Source organism: Pelmatolapia mariae, linkage group LG17 (assembly GCF_036321145.2).
Source record: "Pelmatolapia mariae isolate MD_Pm_ZW linkage group LG17, Pm_UMD_F_2, whole genome shotgun sequence".
In the NCBI taxonomy this organism is placed as follows: domain Eukaryota; kingdom Metazoa; phylum Chordata; class Actinopteri; order Cichliformes; family Cichlidae; genus Pelmatolapia; species Pelmatolapia mariae.
In genome coordinates this window covers 17,612,369-17,632,929 of record NC_086242.1, presented here as the reverse complement: position 1 = coordinate 17,632,929, position 20,561 = coordinate 17,612,369, and the positions used below count along the sequence as shown (strand labels likewise).

The 20,561-nt window shown below is 41.1% G+C and overlaps 1 protein-coding gene across 1 annotated transcript in view; it reads right to left on the bottom strand.

Annotated features, from left to right (window-relative positions):
* The window catches only part of fgd6 (FYVE, RhoGEF and PH domain containing 6), a 30,977-nt gene extending 10,573 nt beyond the window's left edge, over positions 1 to 20,404 (bottom strand). The window contains exons 1-5 of the mRNA XM_063460176.1: positions 20,160 to 20,404; positions 16,429 to 18,490; positions 7,004 to 7,115; positions 3,899 to 3,966; positions 3,789 to 3,819 (exon numbers count right to left, since the gene is read on the bottom strand). Coding sequence (XP_063316246.1) covers positions 3,789 to 3,819; positions 3,899 to 3,966; positions 7,004 to 7,115; positions 16,429 to 18,490; positions 20,160 to 20,169 — 2,283 coding nt within the window. The 5' untranslated portion in view covers positions 20,170 to 20,404. The remainder of the gene's footprint in view (positions 1 to 3,788; positions 3,820 to 3,898; positions 3,967 to 7,003; positions 7,116 to 16,428; positions 18,491 to 20,159) is intronic.
* Between the last annotated feature and the right edge of the window lie 157 nt (positions 20,405 to 20,561).

Below are 20,561 nucleotides of genomic sequence, written 5' to 3'. Positions count from 1 at the left end.
TCCTATTTGTATTATATTTATATCTTGTGCTGTTTTGTTTGGTGTTTTTACCTTAATGGGTCATTTTGTTCTGCCATATTGTATTGATTTTATTGCGCTATTCTGCTTTATTTATGTTGTGTTTAATGTGATAAATGAAGCTTATCTTAGCTCCATCCATCTATTTTATTCTGCTTATCCAATTCACGTTTGCATGGAGGGTAGAGCCTATCTTACCTGTCACAGGGCAAAAGGTCAGTTATAGTCTATTTAGCATCACCAATTAACTTGACCTCATCTGTGCTTTTGGACTCTGGGAGGAAGCCGGAGCACCCGGAGAGAACTCCTTGCTGAGAGGCAACAGTGCTAACCACTTAACCACCGTGCCGCCCCCTATCTTAGCTCATCTTAACTAATTAGCATGTGTACCCAGAAGGGACATTGTGTGGATATACAGCCAATTTACAGCCAAATAATCACATGAAAATTAACCAGTGGCTTTAATCTCTATCGTAGCCTCTCCTTTCACTCTTCAACTAAATTCAGGTGTGAAGGGACAGTTTTCTTTTAAAAGCCATGACTGGCTGACCAGATGTATCCCAGAAAACAACATCCGTGAGACTTTAGTGCTTCAATGCATTAATTTTGAAACTTTTAATAAGTGATCCCTTCATTTTGGTGTTTAGGTGATAATTAAGGAGAGCAGAATCTAACATTAAACCAACCATGACCCCTAAATCCCTAAAAATATGAGCGCGGTATTTCATTACAGGACAATATAAAGCGCCTCAAACATTCAGGCCTGTAACATTTCTTTAGTTGGCCTGCTCTCGCCAACACTCCAAAATATTGTCAGGGATGACTCAGTTAACTTGAACGTCACTTTGTGCCCACACGTCTCTGTAAACAGCACCTCTGTGGGCTTTGACCCACTGAACTCTCGGATGAGCATTCATCTTTTCTAATGAAGGTTTTTGCACTGAAGCCCTGCTATAACCTCCTTTCTTTTACTGTTTTATGCCGAAACAGTCTGATCACATGACCTCACTGATATTCCAAGTCAACGTTTTAAAAGGTGTAACTTTTCTTTTAACTTTACGCCCATCAACCACACTCTTCCAGCCTTTTAGGACCCCTAAAACAATTCATCCTTCTTTCCCACTGTCCTTCCTCAGGTGAAGGATAATGCTCTGATCACCGTTTTCATTTACTGTTCCAGCAGTTTGGTAGAAACTCACAATCTAAAACATTAAAAAAACAAAATGTGAATGTGCCGCTCTTTTGACACAATAACATAATTAACAAAATCATTCTTTCAACACATCTCAAAGCATGGCTGGATGTTAAATGCTTCATTGTTCTGTGTCTCTTTCTGGAAGTCTCTGCATCTGCTGTTTCTCAACACATTATTCAGGTTTTCCTTTTAATTTGTCTCATCTGTTATTCAAAAAAAGGGGCTTTGCATATGATCTCCATTATGTTATTTGCTAATGTTTTACCTAATGTACAGATTAGACAGATAATGAACCTCTCTGAACCTAATTCAAAAAGCTAGAAAGAGTTTAAACACTTAAACTAAAGCCTTATTATCGCACATATAAAACAACTACATATGTTGTTATTGTATATTTTAAAGCAGTTCCTAGCAGGCAATGAGGATCTAACAAATGGGGAATGAAAATCTCTGGTCCTACAGGTAAATCGACAACCTGCAGTTAAAACAAAGACAGATGTTGACTGTGGAGAAACAAAAAAAAAAAAAAAAAAAAAAAAAAGAATTCAAAAATTAAACAACTGGATGAACATACCACAAATATGCAGTACACTCATGAGCCCACGCACCTACCTGCACACACACACACACACACACACACTGAGGATTATCTGAGGCATGTGCGTGTCTGGAGGTCGCCTCTGTGGCCTGAGGAAGCAGCTGCTGCGCGCCCGAGCTGTCCGCGGAGAGGGAAGAATGCGATCTGACCTCCTTTCTTGGACAGAGGTCTGCACCTCGCCCTCCCCCGTCAGCCACAGGGCGGCGTTTTCTACTAATCCCACGGCGGTTTCACTATAGCCACGTCTGAGGCGGAAAGACAGGTGGGCCCTTGGCATGGGTCATCTGAACCCGCTCACCTGGGATTCCCCCTGGGAAACGCCTGCTGCAGTCTGTCCTTGGACTAAACTTAAACAAAGGCACAGCTTTCCTGTCTAAACGTCTGAGCTGAAAGTCGAACAATCGATAAATCAGCTGACAGAAAATTAATCAGCAATACTCAATGAGCCAAACTAAGGTCAAACACAGTAATAAATCATTTTATTACTGCCCTCATGAGTGCCTATGAGTGGACTGGTGTGAGGTGAGTTTTTAAATCTGTATTAAGTCATAACATCTGCCTGGTTCTTCACTCTCTTTTTTAACAGGGTTGTAATACACTGGCAAAAACACCAGGAAGAGGGCAGAGTCTCAGGCAGCCAGCTCTGGTGAGCAAAGCAAATATTGTGTTGGTGTGGCTGCTAGTTTTCCATGAGCTGTGCACTGGTGCACGGTGATAAGCGCCACAGTTGAGGTTATTTGCGCCTGATGTTGTCCCTCAGAAGCCCCCGGAGGTTGCAGTACGATGCCTGCACTGCTGGGCTGATGCACCATCTTCAGTACAGTACAGTAAGGACTAACCCAGGTTGTAGTTAGAAACCGAACTACGGATTTTACTGCTGTTTTGAAGTTTTGATTCTTGTAGTTTGTGTTTTTGGATTCTTTCTTTGGATTTTTTTAAATGTCACTCTCCTCTTTGTTTTCCTTCTCATCGGTTCCCGATTGTCTCCATTTTCACTCAGTATTTGTTTTTTTGGTTGATTGTTCTCTTCCTGTTTTACTTAGGTAGTTGGTTTTCTTTCAAGTCTTGTTTTTGCTTTTACTTCCTCTTTTGTGACCATCTGTTGTGCCCTCATTGGTTAATTACTTTCACCTGCCTCTCACTCCCTTCCTGTTAGTATAAATAATCCCTCCTTCCTTTTGTTGAAATGCCTTTTTGTCTCATCTTCTTTGGATTTTGTTGGACTTTTGTGTTTCATTTTGAACTTTTCTTCAGACACAACAAAAGGCTCGTCTTTGTTGAATATTCAGCTTGAGGTTTCCATCCTTTTCTTCTTCTCCACATCAAACCTGACACTCATCACGTGTGATGATACTCCTCCACATGAAAGATTTCTCTTTCTATCGATGCTTTATAGTCCAAATCAGTAATAGTCAGCAGATTTGTTAGCAGCATAACTGCAGTTGATTGCAAAATTCACCTCCTAAAAATCACTGGGCCATCACACACAAGTGTCTGCAGGCCAACTCTCCCAAAATATGTCAAACAGACTAAATGAGCCACCAGGCAAACTCCACAGTCCACAGCTCATTCTTTTTCTTGTGCCTACACTCTTCTCTCAGTGCATCTCTGTAATGGATCTGATCAAAGCACCTCCTCCCCCACCTTGTGGCCATGCATTTATCTGCCCACCACTGCCCCCCAGAAAACCAGAAACACTCCGTTGCAGAAACTTTAAAAGCCTCAGCTGTAGATTGTAACTGCATTAATCAACTCAGTTAGGGCACTCGAGCAAAGACAACTGCAGTCAAGGGCCCATTAATTCAAATCCATCCTAGGGAAAAGGCTTTGATCACCACTCAAGACAGTTACAGCACAGTGCCAGCACCTAAACATACAGTGCTGCTTATTATGCCGGGCACTCTCTTTGCTCTGGCTGCTAAATTAAGTCATGGAAATTCTCCTTTAATAAAAGTCTTGACTGAACAAGACACTTACTATGTGCAGAAGCTTCAGGACATCCACAAACCTGATAAAAGAGAAGAAACACATCCGTTAGACAGCCACAGATTACAGTACAGATGCTACCTCGTGACTGAAGCACTTACACTTTCTCTGAGCTCATGATCTCCTGGGCGATGTGCACCACCTTCTTCCTCTTCATCTCGTCCTCTTGCTAAAGTTTCACAAAAAAAGAAAAAACACAGACAGTCAGGACGGTGCCAGGGAGACGCCAGCGCCAAAACAGTTTAAAGTTAACTCACAGGTTCGCTGCAAATCACCATGATCACCGGTGCTGGTGTTTAAAGACCATTAAGGTTCTTTCAAACAACATAAAGCAGGAACCTTTCCCTCCTCTCTGCCTGTCTCCTCTCCCCATCGCTCTCCAACAGTGTGCCGTTGAATGGGAAAGGGGGGAGGGTGGATTCTCTTTGACTTAATTTGGATGCCGGCCTTGGCCCCTGCTTGACCGAAATGGCCGACCGGTCCTATCGGAGCCTGTATTTGTGATACCCTGGCGCTCTGAGAGCCATCAGACACAGGTGCTGACAGTATCGACTCTTTCAGCCATTGAGGGAGCTATTCCTGAACCTGTAGCCCTTCTGTGTTTGCTCAACATCCCCCACTTTCAACACACAAACACACCCACTTCTGAAAAGCTTTTAAAGGCAACAAACACACTCGGCAGGATGCATGTGAGCACATAGCCTCCAGCTGCTGCGGTGACAGTTGAGTCACCGGGAGAGATACGAGTCGTCCGTTGTGACCTGTAAATGATCTGCCAGCTTCACATGCTGACATCATATTTTAAGAGCGCTTGGAGTTGTTTTTCCATAGATGTTTTCCTGGAAATATGCTCACTTCAGCCCTTGTAATAATTCTGTAGCATTTTCCACTAAGTGTGAATAAAAACAGCCACTTTAAGACTATGGTTTCCAATTAGTGTGGTTGAGAATGAGACTAACAATAACATTTCTCTGTTTTTCTTGTTTTAACCTCTTCAAGTGTCTAAAAACTACAAATAGTGGAGTCTTAGTAATCTTGCTATGGGTGAAAGTCCCCATTAATGTGACTATTGTGGCTCGGGCCACAGCCTGTATATAAAAGAGGGATGGAGCCTCTAGGTCTAAAGAAGAATTAGTAGCTTCTGTATGAGCATGTCCCCTCATTGTTTCCTGGTGAGACTCACCCCTGACTCGTGATGTTGGGCGAACACCAAATCGTTCAAGTGGACATGAAGCACTACATGTACAAAGGCTAATTTTCACCATGGAGCCCTGCTCTAAATTACTGTTTATAGCTCAAGTTTATGTTAGCTAACTAATAACAGAACTGGTAACACAGTAGAAAACCACGAAACTAAAGCTAAAAAGTAGTCTAAGGAGGTCACTTTTTTGCTGCTATAAAATTAACATAAAAGTCATTTTATGCAACAATGACTTTTATGGTAATAAGAAGCATATACTGTCCACTGCCACTCTCTTTTATGCAATAAAATGGTCTATCTCCTCCAAAGCACATCCAAACAGTTTACAACCTAACAGTTTACAACATGCACATCACAGAACAAACAGTTTCTTAGCGAAGCACGATCGGGAGTCCTGATATCCATCATGATGTCCACAGGGAAAACAGACTGATGTATTCAACGTAGGAACCCCCCCCCCCCAAGAAAAACAAACCCTCCGAGGAAGAGATGCCACACTTGTTGGAAACATTATCTCACTGAGTAGATAAAGTCATAATAGAATTGAGGAAAAATGAAGCCCAACTGTAAGTGAAGGAGAAAATAATCTCCAAGTTACAGTGCAGATTGTGGATTGTATTTTTTTTGCAACGTGAAGATGTTTTTTTTGTTTCTCAATACATATAGTGACTCCTGTCCACTTTAAACTACAACAGGTGACTAATAGGTGATGTTGTACAGTCACATCTTTTATATATAGTCTATAAGTCACGGTAGCTTCACCCTCTCCTTGAATAACAAGGAGTCACATGTCAATGTTTGATTGAAAGTAAACACGGAAATCATCCACTTGAATCAGCCATTTTTCTAACTGCATTAGGACTGCATTCATTATATTTCATTATAGACATGGTCAGCTAGAGACCAACAGCTGAGTAGTGATTCCTGTTATACTTCCCTGAAAATCTACTCCAAGTCCGCCTCCTGGGGTGCAGTCATAGCTGGTGCACTGTAATGTAAGTTCTCCAGACGAGTCCACGTGGTCATAAAAACAAGCAGGCACACAGACGCTTACCCTCTAATGATGACATTTATGTTACTCGGAGGCGAAAGTATAAACGAGGCTTTAACCTATACTTAACTCCTGAGTGGACATTGTGTTTTCCTATCACATTCATATTCATTTATTCATTTGGGTCAACAGATTTAAAAAAAAAAAGATTAATCAGTGTGTTAATGATTAATCCTGATCTCAATATTATGATTTCGACATAACCAAGCTATAGTTTAAAGACATTTAAATGGGACCTCTTACACTACTTTCAAACTCCATATTTCTTTCTTGGATTTCGTTGGAGATTTCAACATAGAAATTATTATATATTATTATAATCTAAAGAATATATATTATTCTTTATAGTTTTTTAAAGGTTAACTTTATGTTAACTTTAATTGATGTATTATATTTATTACTATATTTCATTTCCTGGAATCTACTACAGTAGCTTTGCATGACTAATATTTTAAAATCATCCTCCTTTCTCTATTACTGAGCTATGACACAGTTCTTAAATTCATTCTCTGTCTGAAACAAGCTTTTCAGTCCTCCCCCTTTACCCCACATTTCTTCTGATTGGCTACCCCTCATAAATATGACCAGATTAGGCATATCCACTTTCTTTAACGTCATACAGAAGCAAGAGAAAGAAAAAAAATGGCTGAAAATAAGTTTTTAGAGCCTTTCGTAGCTGCAAAGACACTCTGCTGGAAGAATTTGAGAACCAAGATGTTTGACTGGATGTTCATTATAATAATTACACTGGTGAAAGCATGAGGCATGATGGTAAGTAAATATAATAAATGTTTATGGATTGTGGTATCGGAATAACATGCATGGAAATGATCAGTCATCAGGTACTGGGAGAAGTTTCAGTTTAAATTCAACCCTAATTACTTTATTGCTCACATTGAGTCATTTTATTGGCTGAATTCCCCTGATGTTACAGATGGAGTTTCATTATTGTACCTGTCTGTCTGCCTCGTCCAAGTGCTCCTTGCTAGAGGTGGAGCTGTTGTCCTCGTCATCTGAGCTGTGGATCTCCTCCTCCTCAGAGTGGACGTCCTGGATGAGGCAGCCGCTGTTCGCCCAAACACAGACAGACAGAGATTAATTTAGCCTTTCTTAACAGGGAATGTTTAAATCTGTGAAAGGGAAGCAGGGCAGGGCTACAGAGTGGTGTGTGAGTTCAGAAAAACCCTCCTTGGATAAATAAAGATTAAGGAAGCCTTGTGCAATAAGGGGGCCTGGACAAATTTAACACACATATTTACTCATAGAAGTATGTGAGTCAAGACCGACACTTCTTCAGAGGTTTGGTATAACGGAAAATATTGATGAATACAATTAGACAATATTTTGGGTAGTCATGCAGACAGCGGTTAGGTAGGAATTGAAAATCCCCGGAGCTCAATGAGGGGACACCAAAAAATGTGTCCACAAAAAAAAGAATAAAACAACCAACTACTAGGTCTGGAGGTCTGCTCCAGGTCAAAGACCTTCACAGACACACTAATACACCACAATAAATCCCACTGCACTTTGATCATTTTAATACTGTTAATTTATTTTATTTATAGATCACTTAATATAAGAAAACAACTGCATAATTTTTCCATATTTGCATATTAACAGATTATGGTATAAAATGCATCAGTAGTTTTAACAATCATCGGTGCCACTTGTTTGCTATGTTGGTTGTTTGGATGCACAAATATTCAGCATCATAAAGTAAGGCCCAGTGTATCCCCTGATAAGGAGGTAATAAAGGAAGCACTGAAGCTCCTTTCCTTATGTCCAGTAAAAGAGCTGGTTGAGTTCTTCCTTTAGAGAACTCAACAGCTCTTGGAAAACTGCACAAATCTGCGTCCATGTGTTGTAAGATGTGGCTGCACTGGCGCATAAGATTTGGTAACAAGGATAACAGAGCTAATGAAATATTGTCTCATTACAACAAGTGTGATATTACTGTGTGGGAGAAGTAAATAAGAGAGCCACACACATGGGCAATGGACTAAACCACTGGGAGCTATGTGAGTGACTAGTTGTTTTTTTTTAATTGATTATTTACCAAAAATATGCATTACTGGTAAAAATTTGGGTTTTTTTCAGTTGACTTTCTTAGACTTTAAATGTAATTCAAATGAAAAAAAGAGGTGGAGCAGGTGGTGGGAGACACATGGTCATATAGTAAGGAGATTTACGCCCCTTACTAGGAATTTTTTTTATGCAAATCCAATCTTGCACAGGCAAACGCTCGTCTGCAAGCAACAGAGAAACAAAGCTGACAGCCAACTGTTGCACAATCCCAAAATCAGACTAGTTCATAGTCGATACAGCATAGTATTGTGATATTTTATCGATACAGGGACACCAAATCTGAATACTTTATTAAAAAATGAAAATACTCTGGGAATACTATGAACATAGAGCCAATCTCCTGCACCACCATCCTGAGATAACCCTGAGCCACAAAAACATACATAACTGGAAACACTTTTTGAGAAAGCCACCTCCTGAATCAGAGCAAACATAAATTGGACAGCAACCTCCTTGCATCTACAAAAAAAACGGTGGCTACCTGGTGATTGTAGTGAATTTTTTTACATTCTGCAACTGACTGCAACTTGTAGTGATTAAATGGTTGCCCAGAGCTTTGAGCGTGTTGCACACTCACAATTGTACAGGTCACCTGATTAGAGGGAACCCTTCTGCAAACAGTTGCAAAATGACTTCAAACGACTACAATCAATGTTCAACATTCAGAGAGATTGCTGAATGTTTGCAAATAACTGCTGACTAGTTCACAAATGCAAACAGTCTGAATAAGTCTTTTTCAATGAGCACAACTCAAAGAGACTTGACTCAACTGGCTGCCAGCTAGATGTTTTTTAGTTATATTCCTATTGAACAAGAAGGTTACTGAGTATAAATGTAATAGTTAAATGTGAATTTCTGGCTATGTACACAGCAAGAAATATGTGATTTTCAGTGATTTATCACAATTAATTGCTGTATTATCAGAAAAAGATTGCATGTAATTACCAACTTGACCATATTAAATTGCAGACTGACTGCTTCATATAGCAGGTTTTAGTGACAGTATTGGTATGATTGACAAACTCATTTTCCAACAACAAAAAAAAATAACAGAATCTTTATCTTATTGGATAAAACAGATAGTGACCAAGTTTGAGGACATAACTTTCAGTCAGAAAAAGGTGATAAATCACAAGATACATTATTGGAAAACTCCACTCTGCAAAATGTTGAAAATTGAAATAATATTGTATTATGAGTGAGGTACTTTGATAATATTGTATCGCGGGGTATCTGGTGATTCCCTGAGCAGTAATACTTGTTCCATGATTTCAACTACAAAAACTTGAGAGTTTACTTTATCTTAAGACTCCCATTTAGTCATTTTGGCCAAAACTAGAACTGATTAATTGCCCGGACCTACCTCTATAACACCCAGCTGTACATAATGTGCATTTGAAAAGTGATTATACTTTTGAGACCTGTCTTTCTCCTCATTGCACTTTTATCAGCCCTACGGCCACCAATGAAACAACATGCTGGCTCGGGTCTTCCCACAAACAGCGCTGTGTGCCAGGTTAGTACAAGCAGCAACATGTGTTTGTGCTGCTAATGTTTTGATCTGGCTCTCGCAGTCTCTTCTGTAGAATTAACCTGTCTGAGACTTCAGAACAGAAGGATTTAAAGCGTCCTGATTTTGTCTCATCCTCTGTGTCCTGCTGTCAGTTCCTATCCTAATCTTTGTGCAGAGTCTTGTGGATGTTGGGGTGTGGGGTATGGAAATAAATGGTGATCTCCCTTCACTCCCACCGCGAATAGCCCACTCTGCCCACTTCCTTGCTTTTCCTATGTGTCTCTGTTACCTAAATTTCAATTCCCACTGACTCTACCTCCTTCTTTGTCTGCTTTTCTCTCCCTTATGCTTTCTCTGTAGTCGAGCGCTCCAGCATACTGGGTCAGGCACAGAGCGCCACTTGTTTACAGCCTGGGGCTACTTACATAAACTTAACAGGCTCGGATGCCTGGGAAACACTACAGATTCACTCGCTCCCTCTTTTTTCCTCTCTGACACACAAACACCCGGCAGACTGCTCTGCATACCAGACAGAATTAAGATGCAGAGCACATCTTAATTGTTTAGAAGACCACTTTCACAACAGTTTACCTCAGCGTTAGCTAAGGTGTCCTGACATGATCACCTGTATGAACAGAGGAAACAGGCACAAGGCCTGGATAAAAGGCTTAGATAAAAGGCTCATTGCCTCTGTTGGAGACTCTAATTACTTTGTCCTGTGGTGTCCCACAGGGCTCAATTCTGGGACCCCTGTTTTATGTTTTTTTTTTTTTTATATATGTCTAGCTAGATTGTTGAGCGTTTTACCAATTAGCACAATTTATTCACAGATGACAATCAGCTCATCCTGATTTTTCCTTTAAAAAACACATGAGGTTATCAAGGCTAATGACACCTTAAAAGCAATCACGTTTCAGAAAATGTGGTCTCAATGACATGATATATGCTGAGGACCATGTCCTACAGTCGTCATTTTAATGGTTGTGATCTAGAGGTTATCTTGCCTGAGAGGTGCTTTGCATCATTTTTAGCCTCAGTCAGCTGTGCAAATGCTGTTCTGCACATGACTGGATGTCGAAGCTGAATTTTAAAAACAAAACCAACATAGTAGGGTTGCTAGCTTATGACAAGAAAATAGAGATCACAGTCACACAGAAACTAGTGGAGTAGAACAAGAAAGCTAAGTGAATTTCCTTAAACTTTAACTTTGATCATAATTTAAATTAATAAATCAAAGTGAGGTGAGCGGAACCTGCCACAGCCTCACAGGGAGTGAAGTTGGACTTTCATGGAAGGGGAAAATAAAGGAAAAGATGTTCTAAAAGACAAAAAGACAGAAAAGGGTCTGAGAGGCATTATGTAGAAGATTTCTGTTATGCATAAAAAAGCCTAGACCTCAACTTTATGTAAATGAGGAGTGGGAAAATTTAACCTTGCATCATTCAAAATGCAGCGCAACCCCACAGGAATGCACTGCACAGCTGCTTTCATAGACAATGAATGGGAAACACTGAGACAAAGAAGGTGCTCCATGTGGCCAACAAAGTATTCTTGGTTTTCATGTTCATCTTTTATGTTATGAGTGTTATGTTAATGACGTGATATGCCTTTTAACTTAACAAGCCCAAGGCCTATCAACTTCTTGTTAGTGATCATGACTGACTACAACTGGTAGTTTCTCTTTGTGGCACTCGTTGGATTGACCAGTGAGCTCATTGAAAGTCCAAAGAAATCAGTGAAAACATAAGACGGACTAGATTTACATAAGCTAGAAAAGTCTCTTCGAGCCATTTCTAAACAACTGCAGATTTTGAGATCATCAGTTTAAACAACAGTATTTAAGTACAAGTTCAATTCAATTCAATTTTATTTATACAGTGCCAAATCGCAACAACAGTCGCCTCAAGGCGGTTTATATTTTAAGGTAGACCCTACAGTAATACATACAGAGAAAAACCTAACGATCATACGTCCCTCTATGAGCAAGCACTTTGGCGACAGTGGGAAGGAAAAACTACTTTTTAACAGGAAGAAACCTCCGGCAGAACCAGGCTCAGGGAGGGGCGGCCATCTGGCGCGACTGGTTGGGGAAAGAGAAGGAAGACAGGATGAAAGACATGCTGTGAAAGAGAGCCAGAGATTAATAACAAGTATGATTCAATGCAGAGAGGTTTCTTAACACATAATGACTAAGAAAGGTGACTGAAGAAGAAACACTCAATGCATCATTGGAATCCCCCAGCAGCCTATGCCTATTGCAGCAAAACTAAGGGAGGATTCAGGGTCACCTGATCCAGCCCTAACTATATGCTTTAGCAAAAAGGAAACTTTTAAGCCTAATCTTAAAAGTCGAGATTGTGTCTGTCTCTCGAATCCAAACTGGAAGCTGGTTACATAGAAGTGGGGCCTGAAAACTGAAGGCTCTCCCTCCCATTCTACTTTTAAATACTCTAGGAACAACAAGTAAGCCTGCAGTGCGAGAGCGAAGTGCTCTAATGGGGTGATATGGTACTATAAGGTCATTAAGATAAGATGGGCCTGATTATTTAGTCAGTACTCTTGCTGCAGCATTTTGAGGTAACTGAAGGCTTTTCAGGGAGTTTTTAGGACATCCTGATAATAATGAATTACAGTAGTCCAGCCTAGAAGTAATAAATGCATGAACTAGTTTTTCAGCGTCACTCTGAGACAGGAGAAGAAAGCAGTCTTACATATTTGTTTAATATGTCCATTGAAGGACATATCCTGGTCAAAAATGACTCCAGTGTTCCTCACAGTGTTACTGGAGGCCAAGTTAATGCTATTCAGAGTAAGAATCTGGTTAGATACCATATTTCTAAGATTTTCAGAGCTGAGTACAATAACCTCAGTTTTATCTGAATTTAAAAGCAGAAAATTAGAGGCCATCCAGGTCTTTATGTCTTTAAGACATTCCTGCATTTTAACTAATTGGTGTGTGTTATCTGGCTTCATGGATAGATAGAGTTGGGTGTCATCTGCATAGCAGTGAAAATGTATGCTATGCCTTCTGATGATACAGCCTAAGGGAAGCATGTATAATGTAAACAGAATTGGTCCTAGCACTGAACCCTGTGGAACTCCATAATTAACCTTAGTGTGTGAAGAAGACTCTTCATTTACATGAACAAATTGTAGTCTATTAGATAGATATGATACAAACCACTGCAGCGCAGTACCTGTAATACCTACAGCATGCTCTAATTGTTCTAATAGAATAAGTTGACAAGTCATTCAGATGTGTCCACACTTTGCTGAGGTCTGGAAGAAGACCCAAACTGTCATCCTCAGATGAGAAGCAATTCATTGGGATGTTCAGAAACAACCCAGGAACCATCAAGGTTCAAGCCTACCGTAAACTGATATCTAACAGAACACGAGAGTCACTGTCCACAGTGAAGCCAGTTTTACATGGACTAAGAGGGTAATGACTGGGAAAAAAGCTCCTGCTCCAAAATCGACAACTTCAGCTTGACTAAAATGTGAATCTGCCCACAGAGACAAGCCAAGTGCCTTCTGGAAAAAGTTTTATGGTCAGACGTGACAAGGATTAAGCTAATTGGCCACAATGCCAAAAAGTATGGATGAGTAAAGGTGAGGGTTTCAAACCTAAGAACACTTTACCAGCTGTCAAGCATGGTGGTGGCATTTTGCTGTCAGTGGTACTGACAGCAAAACACCACTGGATGGAATTATGGAGAAGGAGGACTACTTCCAAATTATTTAAGTTCACCTCAGATCAACAGCCAGACAATGGAAACCTGGACACCAATCCCACAAACAAAGGAACTGGTTTCAGAATGGATAAAGCAAGCTGACATTACGCTTCTGTAATGGCTTTCCCAAAGCCTTAACCTCAACACTACTGAAAATGTTTTGCATATCCTTAAAAGCCAGGTTTGCGCCAGGAAACCAATCATCTTAAACAAACTCTACCAAATTTACCAAGACGAGTGGCGAAATATCCAACCAGAATTATGCCAAAAGCTGATTAGAGAAAATCGAAATTAAATTCAAACTTGTGCACCTAATTCTTGTTTTTTAAATTCATTAAAGATGCTTACTGTACAAACATTCCACTGTGGAAAAAGAATAGTTCAAATAAATAACTAAAAGCCCAAATTACCATGACATTTACACCCATGCTGAGTGCATGTAAAGTTTTGTCCAGAACTGCAAACTTGCTCGAGGGCATTTTGTCATAATTTAGTCCCTAGCTGTTAATCTTCCCACAATAAATCATGTCCCATATTTGTCTACCTTTTTCGTTTTTTATACTTCTTATTACATAAATACTTCTCTTTAAAACATCTCTTATGTGGCTCTTTTTGCAAACTCTGCTTTTCCACGAGTGTGAAATTATTTAGCATGTACTCAGCATGAGAACAAACTCAGCCAAGCAAAGGAGAAAAATGGAGTGATGAGGTTAAGAAGAGGCTAAACATGGTGCGAGGGCGGGCAGGCAGAGGAGGAGAAAGGAGGCTGGTGGTTGCTAGAGGTTTATTTTCCCTGTTCTAGAGAGCTGTGTGGCGTTTCTGCGACTCTCAGACATTTCCTGCCCTGGCCACTGAAAATAACCCACAGGAAAACAGCCTGACCTGCTGCACATCAATGCTTTATTCAAATTCAATGTCTGACTGCCTCAAAGGCTGACTTTCACATGCTCTTGAACACAAACCGCTCGTTTCACCTGTCCAACCTGTTGCACACTGGCGGTTCATGCAATGAAGCCGTGGCTCACCTGGTATTACAGGACAGTAATAAAAGCTCGGCCTACATCAATTTGCAGGTCCTTTTTTCCCACATGCACAAAGAAAAGCATGCCATTGTTCCTGGTATAAAGATGCCCTTCTTTTCTCACACTATAAAACATCTTTTCTCTGCAGTATCACTTCAGAAAGATGATGAAAGAGAGGAAAAAAGAGCTAACAGACAAAAAGAGGATTAAAAAATTATTTTAATCAATAGAGATAAATACTTAGGACTTTCTGCTTTTCTATTGAATGTGAACCTAATATTTCACAGCTTATCAAAAACTAATAAGAAATGGTAGTCTGAGACCACATACTTCTGCATGTGGTGGAGCTTCACGGCGCTAACGCGTTGACGCGTTAACGCACGGGGCGATCCGCGTTAACTCGCTAACGGAGATTTGCCGTGTTAATGCGGTCATGGCGTTAATGTCATTTTAACGAGATTAACGCTGACAGCACTGATATTTTCCAATTAAATATTGATATCCCATCAATAACGTACATTTGATCTTATCTAACCGTGTAACCATTTTTTGTATTCTTTTTGTACAATTACAACTAATTCATTTTTCAAACATGATAAGACTTGATAAAGTTTTTATAAAGCTGTAAATAGATTTAGAAATTTTTTAGGTTCATGACCTAAAACGTGGGCATGTCCTTGGGGAGGTCCTGAGGGTGGTTAACCCACCTGGTAATCATGTACGTCATTATTCGTCATGTCAGTCAAGGTGTATGTGAGGGTATTTTTAGCACATTTTCTCTACATATCTTACTATAATGACAGTGTATGTATGTATACATCTATGTACGCTATCTCATCCTTAACGGTTGAGCTAGTCTGAATGAAACTTTTCACAAGCATCACCACATCCACAGCGATTATTAGCATCTCTACGGTTTTAAAAAAAGATTTATATTAAATCCCAATTCTTCTGATTTTCCTCTATGTTATGTTAACTTCACTATCCTAGTACGAATGAGATGTTATGTTCTCTGGTTGCATTTATTTGACATGTCATGTATGTAACTTCACCAAAATCTGTATCCACAACATGATTTTTGTACAAGTCACCGCTAAATACAGGATGAAGAATTAGGAGTAAAGAAATGTCACAGACATAAAGCATAACAGAGCTGCTACATTTTATGGAAAATTCTGTTCTATTTAAAATGTTTTGTGGGTGTTGTTAATCATTCCTGTATTGAGTAAAAATACAAATAGATAGTTTTTAAAAATATAAACAAAATACTGTGATGGCAGCAGTCTGAGTTTAAATATGTCAAAGTGCTGCCATCAGCCTGCAGGTAAATTTAAACTGAAAGCAAAGATATGAATCCAGGAGTACACAGTTTGTATTACAATCGGAGACCTTACATTACTGACCAAAGAAATCAATACATGTACTGATTTCATTGGTTAATAATTTAAGATAACTTAACCCTAACCCTATATGTATGTATATATCATTCTGTTGTTAATCATTTATAAACAACCACGTTTTTGTCATCTGAATATATACAGCAAAGATATTAGGAATAACAAGATAAATTAGTAGCTTTTCTTCCTCCGTGTTTTAGGATCTTAACCAGCTCTCCTGAGGGCTAGAAGAGCTAAACTGCTGAGGATGAACCTACTATAATCCTTCTAAAATAAATCCCCCAAATGACCAGAATCAGAAATAAACGGTCATGAGGCTCACTTGTTAGAGTGTGTACTGAGTCCGAGTCCTCTGCAGTGGCTTGAGTTTGATCCCTAAACTCCAGTCAACCAGGAAAATCTGACTTTTGAGATTTAAAATCTCTTTTGAAAGAGCATGCAGACTGAGATTGGCAGCAGTGATCGGCTATCAACAAAATCAGTATACAAGAGATAGAGTTAAACAGAAAAACAACTGTGTCACCACCCCGACTCCTTCTCCCTCCACCTTTCTGACTCTTTCTTAAACTGCTTCTATCAACTGGAACGTCAAATAGCTGAGAAAAAATTGATTAATAAAGCAGCGTACCTTTCATACTCATGTTCCTGACATCTGTGGTATGGATCCTGCACCTCGTAGATGTCTGCATCAGCTGCATCTGGGTCATGAGGCCAGCCCAGCCTGGCACTGTGAAACGGCAGATTCATGTATTCCGGGATTTCCTCATAGAGCGGGACGTTCTCATACTCCGCTGAGCCTTCTATGCCTTCTCCGCAAATATCAGCCTCCCCTACGCAGCTACTGGGCCTCTCCAGGCTCCTCTTCCCCTGGTTTGACTCGATGCTGGTGCAATCCAGGGACTGCCCTCCCTTGGCAAGCAGCTTTGGCAGCATCTTCACTGACAGCCGGAGTTCCAGCAGCTTCCGGAAAGAGAGGCTCCTCTTTGGAGAGTTGGCCCGGGTTGCCAGGTCAGCTGCAGAGAAAGACTGCGCCCTCTGCTTGCCCCCCAGCACCGGGGCTCGACTCTTAGGCGGCACGCTGCTCCTGGTGGGGATCTGTCGGCTGAAGAAGGTCACGTAGGGTCGCGAGAAGCGCCAGCTTGTTTTCTCCTGAGGAGGAGCAGGCAGCTCCCTCATTGGGGTGTTAGCATGTGGAGGTGCAGGAGGGCAGATGGAGGGTGGAGGAGGTGCGGGCAGGCTGTGTCTCTGCGGTTTTCTTGGCGGTGCCCTCGGCGACTGTTCCTCCTCAGCGGAGAAGGCTTTCCTGTCATTCGCCAGAGCAGGGTGACAGCTGAGTTTGATCTGTTTAGGGAGGCTATGACTGATGGGGTACCGCTCAAAGTCGCCGTACCCATCCTCCTCATCTTCCTCGGCCCGGCGCGCCTCGCCCTCTTTACTGTGGCTCACAGAGTCGGGCTGTGAGAGCAGGTCTAAGGAGTGGGAGTTGTTTTTGTTAAGATTGGGGTTTATGCGGACTGACCTGTGGAGATGAGGTGACAGAGAGGTTTGCCGAGGAGGCGGGACAGGCGCGTCAGCCTCATCGTCTCCTAAACCTGAGTCTTTTGGGGCTGAACTGTCATCACACGCGTCTGGTTTGAGCTCCTCGCTCTCTGTACTGAGAGACAGAGCAGCTAGTTTCCCCTCAGCTTCCTTCATCTCAGTCCTTTGTTTCTGCTCCTCCACAAACTGCTCCTGAGCACCACCCTCCAGACCATCCTGCCTCACCAAGGCCGGCTTTTTAAGTTTACGAGGCTGAGGGACTGGGAGAGGCTTGCTAGGAGCAGCGGGGACCTGCAGATCAGGGTGTGACCGGGTAGGAGACACTCTGCTGACAGTGTTGTTGCTTTCAGAGTGCTCTGTAGGCAATTCAAGAGGAGAGATGTTTGAGAAGACAATGATGCCACCTATGACATCACAGGCTGACTTCAAGTGTGTGTTTTGGGCCTCCGTCGGTACTTTAGAGACATCGGGCTCAGCAGCAGGGCTTTCCTGATTTTTTAAAGTTACTTCCTGCTCCTTAGTCCTCTGTACCTCCTTGTTTACCGGTCCCCTATCAAGGTGTTTCTGTCTCTGAGGTTTACCCCTTGGCTTTTTGCTAATCTGCACACTTTCACCCTTATCTTCAGGTATTCCCTCCTCTTGATTTTCTCCACCCTTTCGTGGCTTTGACCCCACGAACCCCTCTTTGGAAACGCCATTCTCTAACAGCTCTTTGTGTGAATGTCCCCCAGCCTCAGATGTGCTCCCATTTTCCAGGGGCTGACACTGTGCACAGTCCCGGAGCCCACAGGAGCAGGTGGGAATGATGTAATCCGATTCACGTCTGCTAGCCTCTGATAATATCCCGTTTTTGGAGTTGAGAAGATTGAGGCCATCATCTAAAGCCTCCTGCTGTTCCTGAGATGGGATAAGCAGTTCAGCAGGCTTGGGTGGCGGCGGGGGTGAAACCGGGGGAGAAGAGGCGACGGAGCATTTGGGGATGCATGGTTTGGGGGCAACAGCCGGTTTCGCCCTCTTCAGAGTGGAAGGGGAGGGCTGGGAGGCCGCCAAAGGCTGACAAATGAGTCCCGGTTTGGGAGCGACGGGCGGGGGTGAAGGTTTGGTAGTGACAGGGAGTTTAGGTTTGGGAGCTAATGGAGGCTTCTTTACACCTGTGTGTTAGAAAGAGAGGGAGTGTCAGACACAAAAGCCATGCCTCCTCTAATGTAAGCACAGGCAACCTCAGGTCACAAGGTCACTGACGGGGCAAAGATAGGAAATGAGTAATTTTCAACTATTTTGCACCATCTTCCCCTTTATAACAAAGTATTTACTCATGAGTGTGAACTGACATATCTAATGTTTGAATGTGGCAGCAAATCTAGATTATTTGATTCATATATGCTTAATTTCTGACACATTTGGTATGGCTGGACCAGATTTCTTATCATAGTTTGCATTTTCTGATCATTCTGAAATCTTTTATTTATTTCTCTATCAGTTCAGTTTATATTTCTGTTTGAAAATGTTCAGTGTTGTTGTTTAATGTTGTATCAGTCCACTATAATAACCTTGGCTTTTACTGTATTATCTCTTCTAGGTCCAATTTGTCCTTAAATAAGTCACAGCTGATTCTTATTTGTCGATAGACCTGTGTACTCAAGAGCATTTCCTACTCTTCTTCCTGACAGTTTGTATTCCTGAAAAAAAAATCCTTGCTTAGAATTCCTAATCCTATTAGGAAATAATCTGATTAAATAAAGGTTAAAATAGAAAAAAGAGTATATTCGTTAATTTAAAAAAAGCTCTGGTTTAGGATTGTAGGCTATATTTTCCACTCTATTGGTTCAAACTGTTGGCTGGCCGACACCACGAGAAGTCGAGTCATCGAGCGGATGTTTCGGAAAAGGCCAACGATCGAAAACCGCTCTCCGGTTGCAGCTGAAAGCCTGACTCCAACCAAATTCCCTTCAAAAACATCGCAAAACATGACTGCAACCAGTAATAACAAGTAATAAATAGTGATTGAATTTTTTTCTGATCACCGAGAATCACCCTTCAATTCGGCGCACACTTCATGTTAGTAAGCGTACACTTTGCGAAGTGCTTCACCCAAACTTAAGAAAAACCCCACGATGGATGGCGGTGTTGGTGAGAAGAGTGTGGATACACAACTTTTAATCTTATTGTTTCTTTCTGTTTTATCTATGAGCCGAATCTGTCAGCGTATGCAACAACAGCATGTAGAGTCATAAACTACACCCTGGAAGACACACAACCATATTTATAAAAGAAGCAACTTTAAATTCGCATGTTTTAAAACGGAATCTGGTGTTATGTTTAGCTCTATAAGACAACGCCGGGCATATTTATTAAAACGTTTAAAAAGCATAACCCCCTAATAAAATGAAAAGACTTTCATCCAGAGACATGTTTGCTGCTTTTCGTGAAAGGTTTGAGCTGCAGCTTGATATTAAGTCCGACATGTTTCAGGAACAGCAGGACAGATGTTTTGAGACAAAGGATTTAACCCCCTCCAGCTGCAACAGAGGTTTAGATAACAAAAAGAAACTGCTGTTTTTCACTGAGTTTTTACAAAGCACTCAAACTGAGGTCGGAACAGTTCACTTTTATGTCTTTTTGGAAGCTGTTATTAAGAAAAACTGTAATTAACTCTGGCTGGATAAAAATAGAGTGGTGCTACCGACAGCTACAGCGTGGAAATTGACCATTTCTTTCTGAAAAAGTATCACGAATAAACTAAAGGACATTACATGTACTTTTATTGCCACAAAAGACGCTTGCAAAGCAGATTTTTTTCAGCTCCCCCACGACACAAACCTGTGCTCATGACTCCCGACTTGCTCCTCTCTCCATGAGTAAATTTACTTTCAATGGAATTGCGAGAAAATCTCCGTTTTTTCCTCCTTCGACATTATTGTCAGCGTGAAATCCGCTCCGTGGGTGAAACATGCAGATCCATCTCTGTGGTTCCTTATCTCGCCAGCGGATGCGCGGATAAAGTCTTAACGCCTGCTACTTTTCCCATTTTTCCAAGTTTTCAGCCACGGTGCTTTTCCTCCAACTGTGTAAATCCAAAATTGGACATAACAAACAACAGATTTCCGGTCCTAGTTTACAAAATACATTACATTTCAAAGAAGACGTATAGAAAATTAAATTGTGAAGCAAAGCGTGTATGATAGCACATTGTCTTCAAACATACGAGTTCATTAAAATATA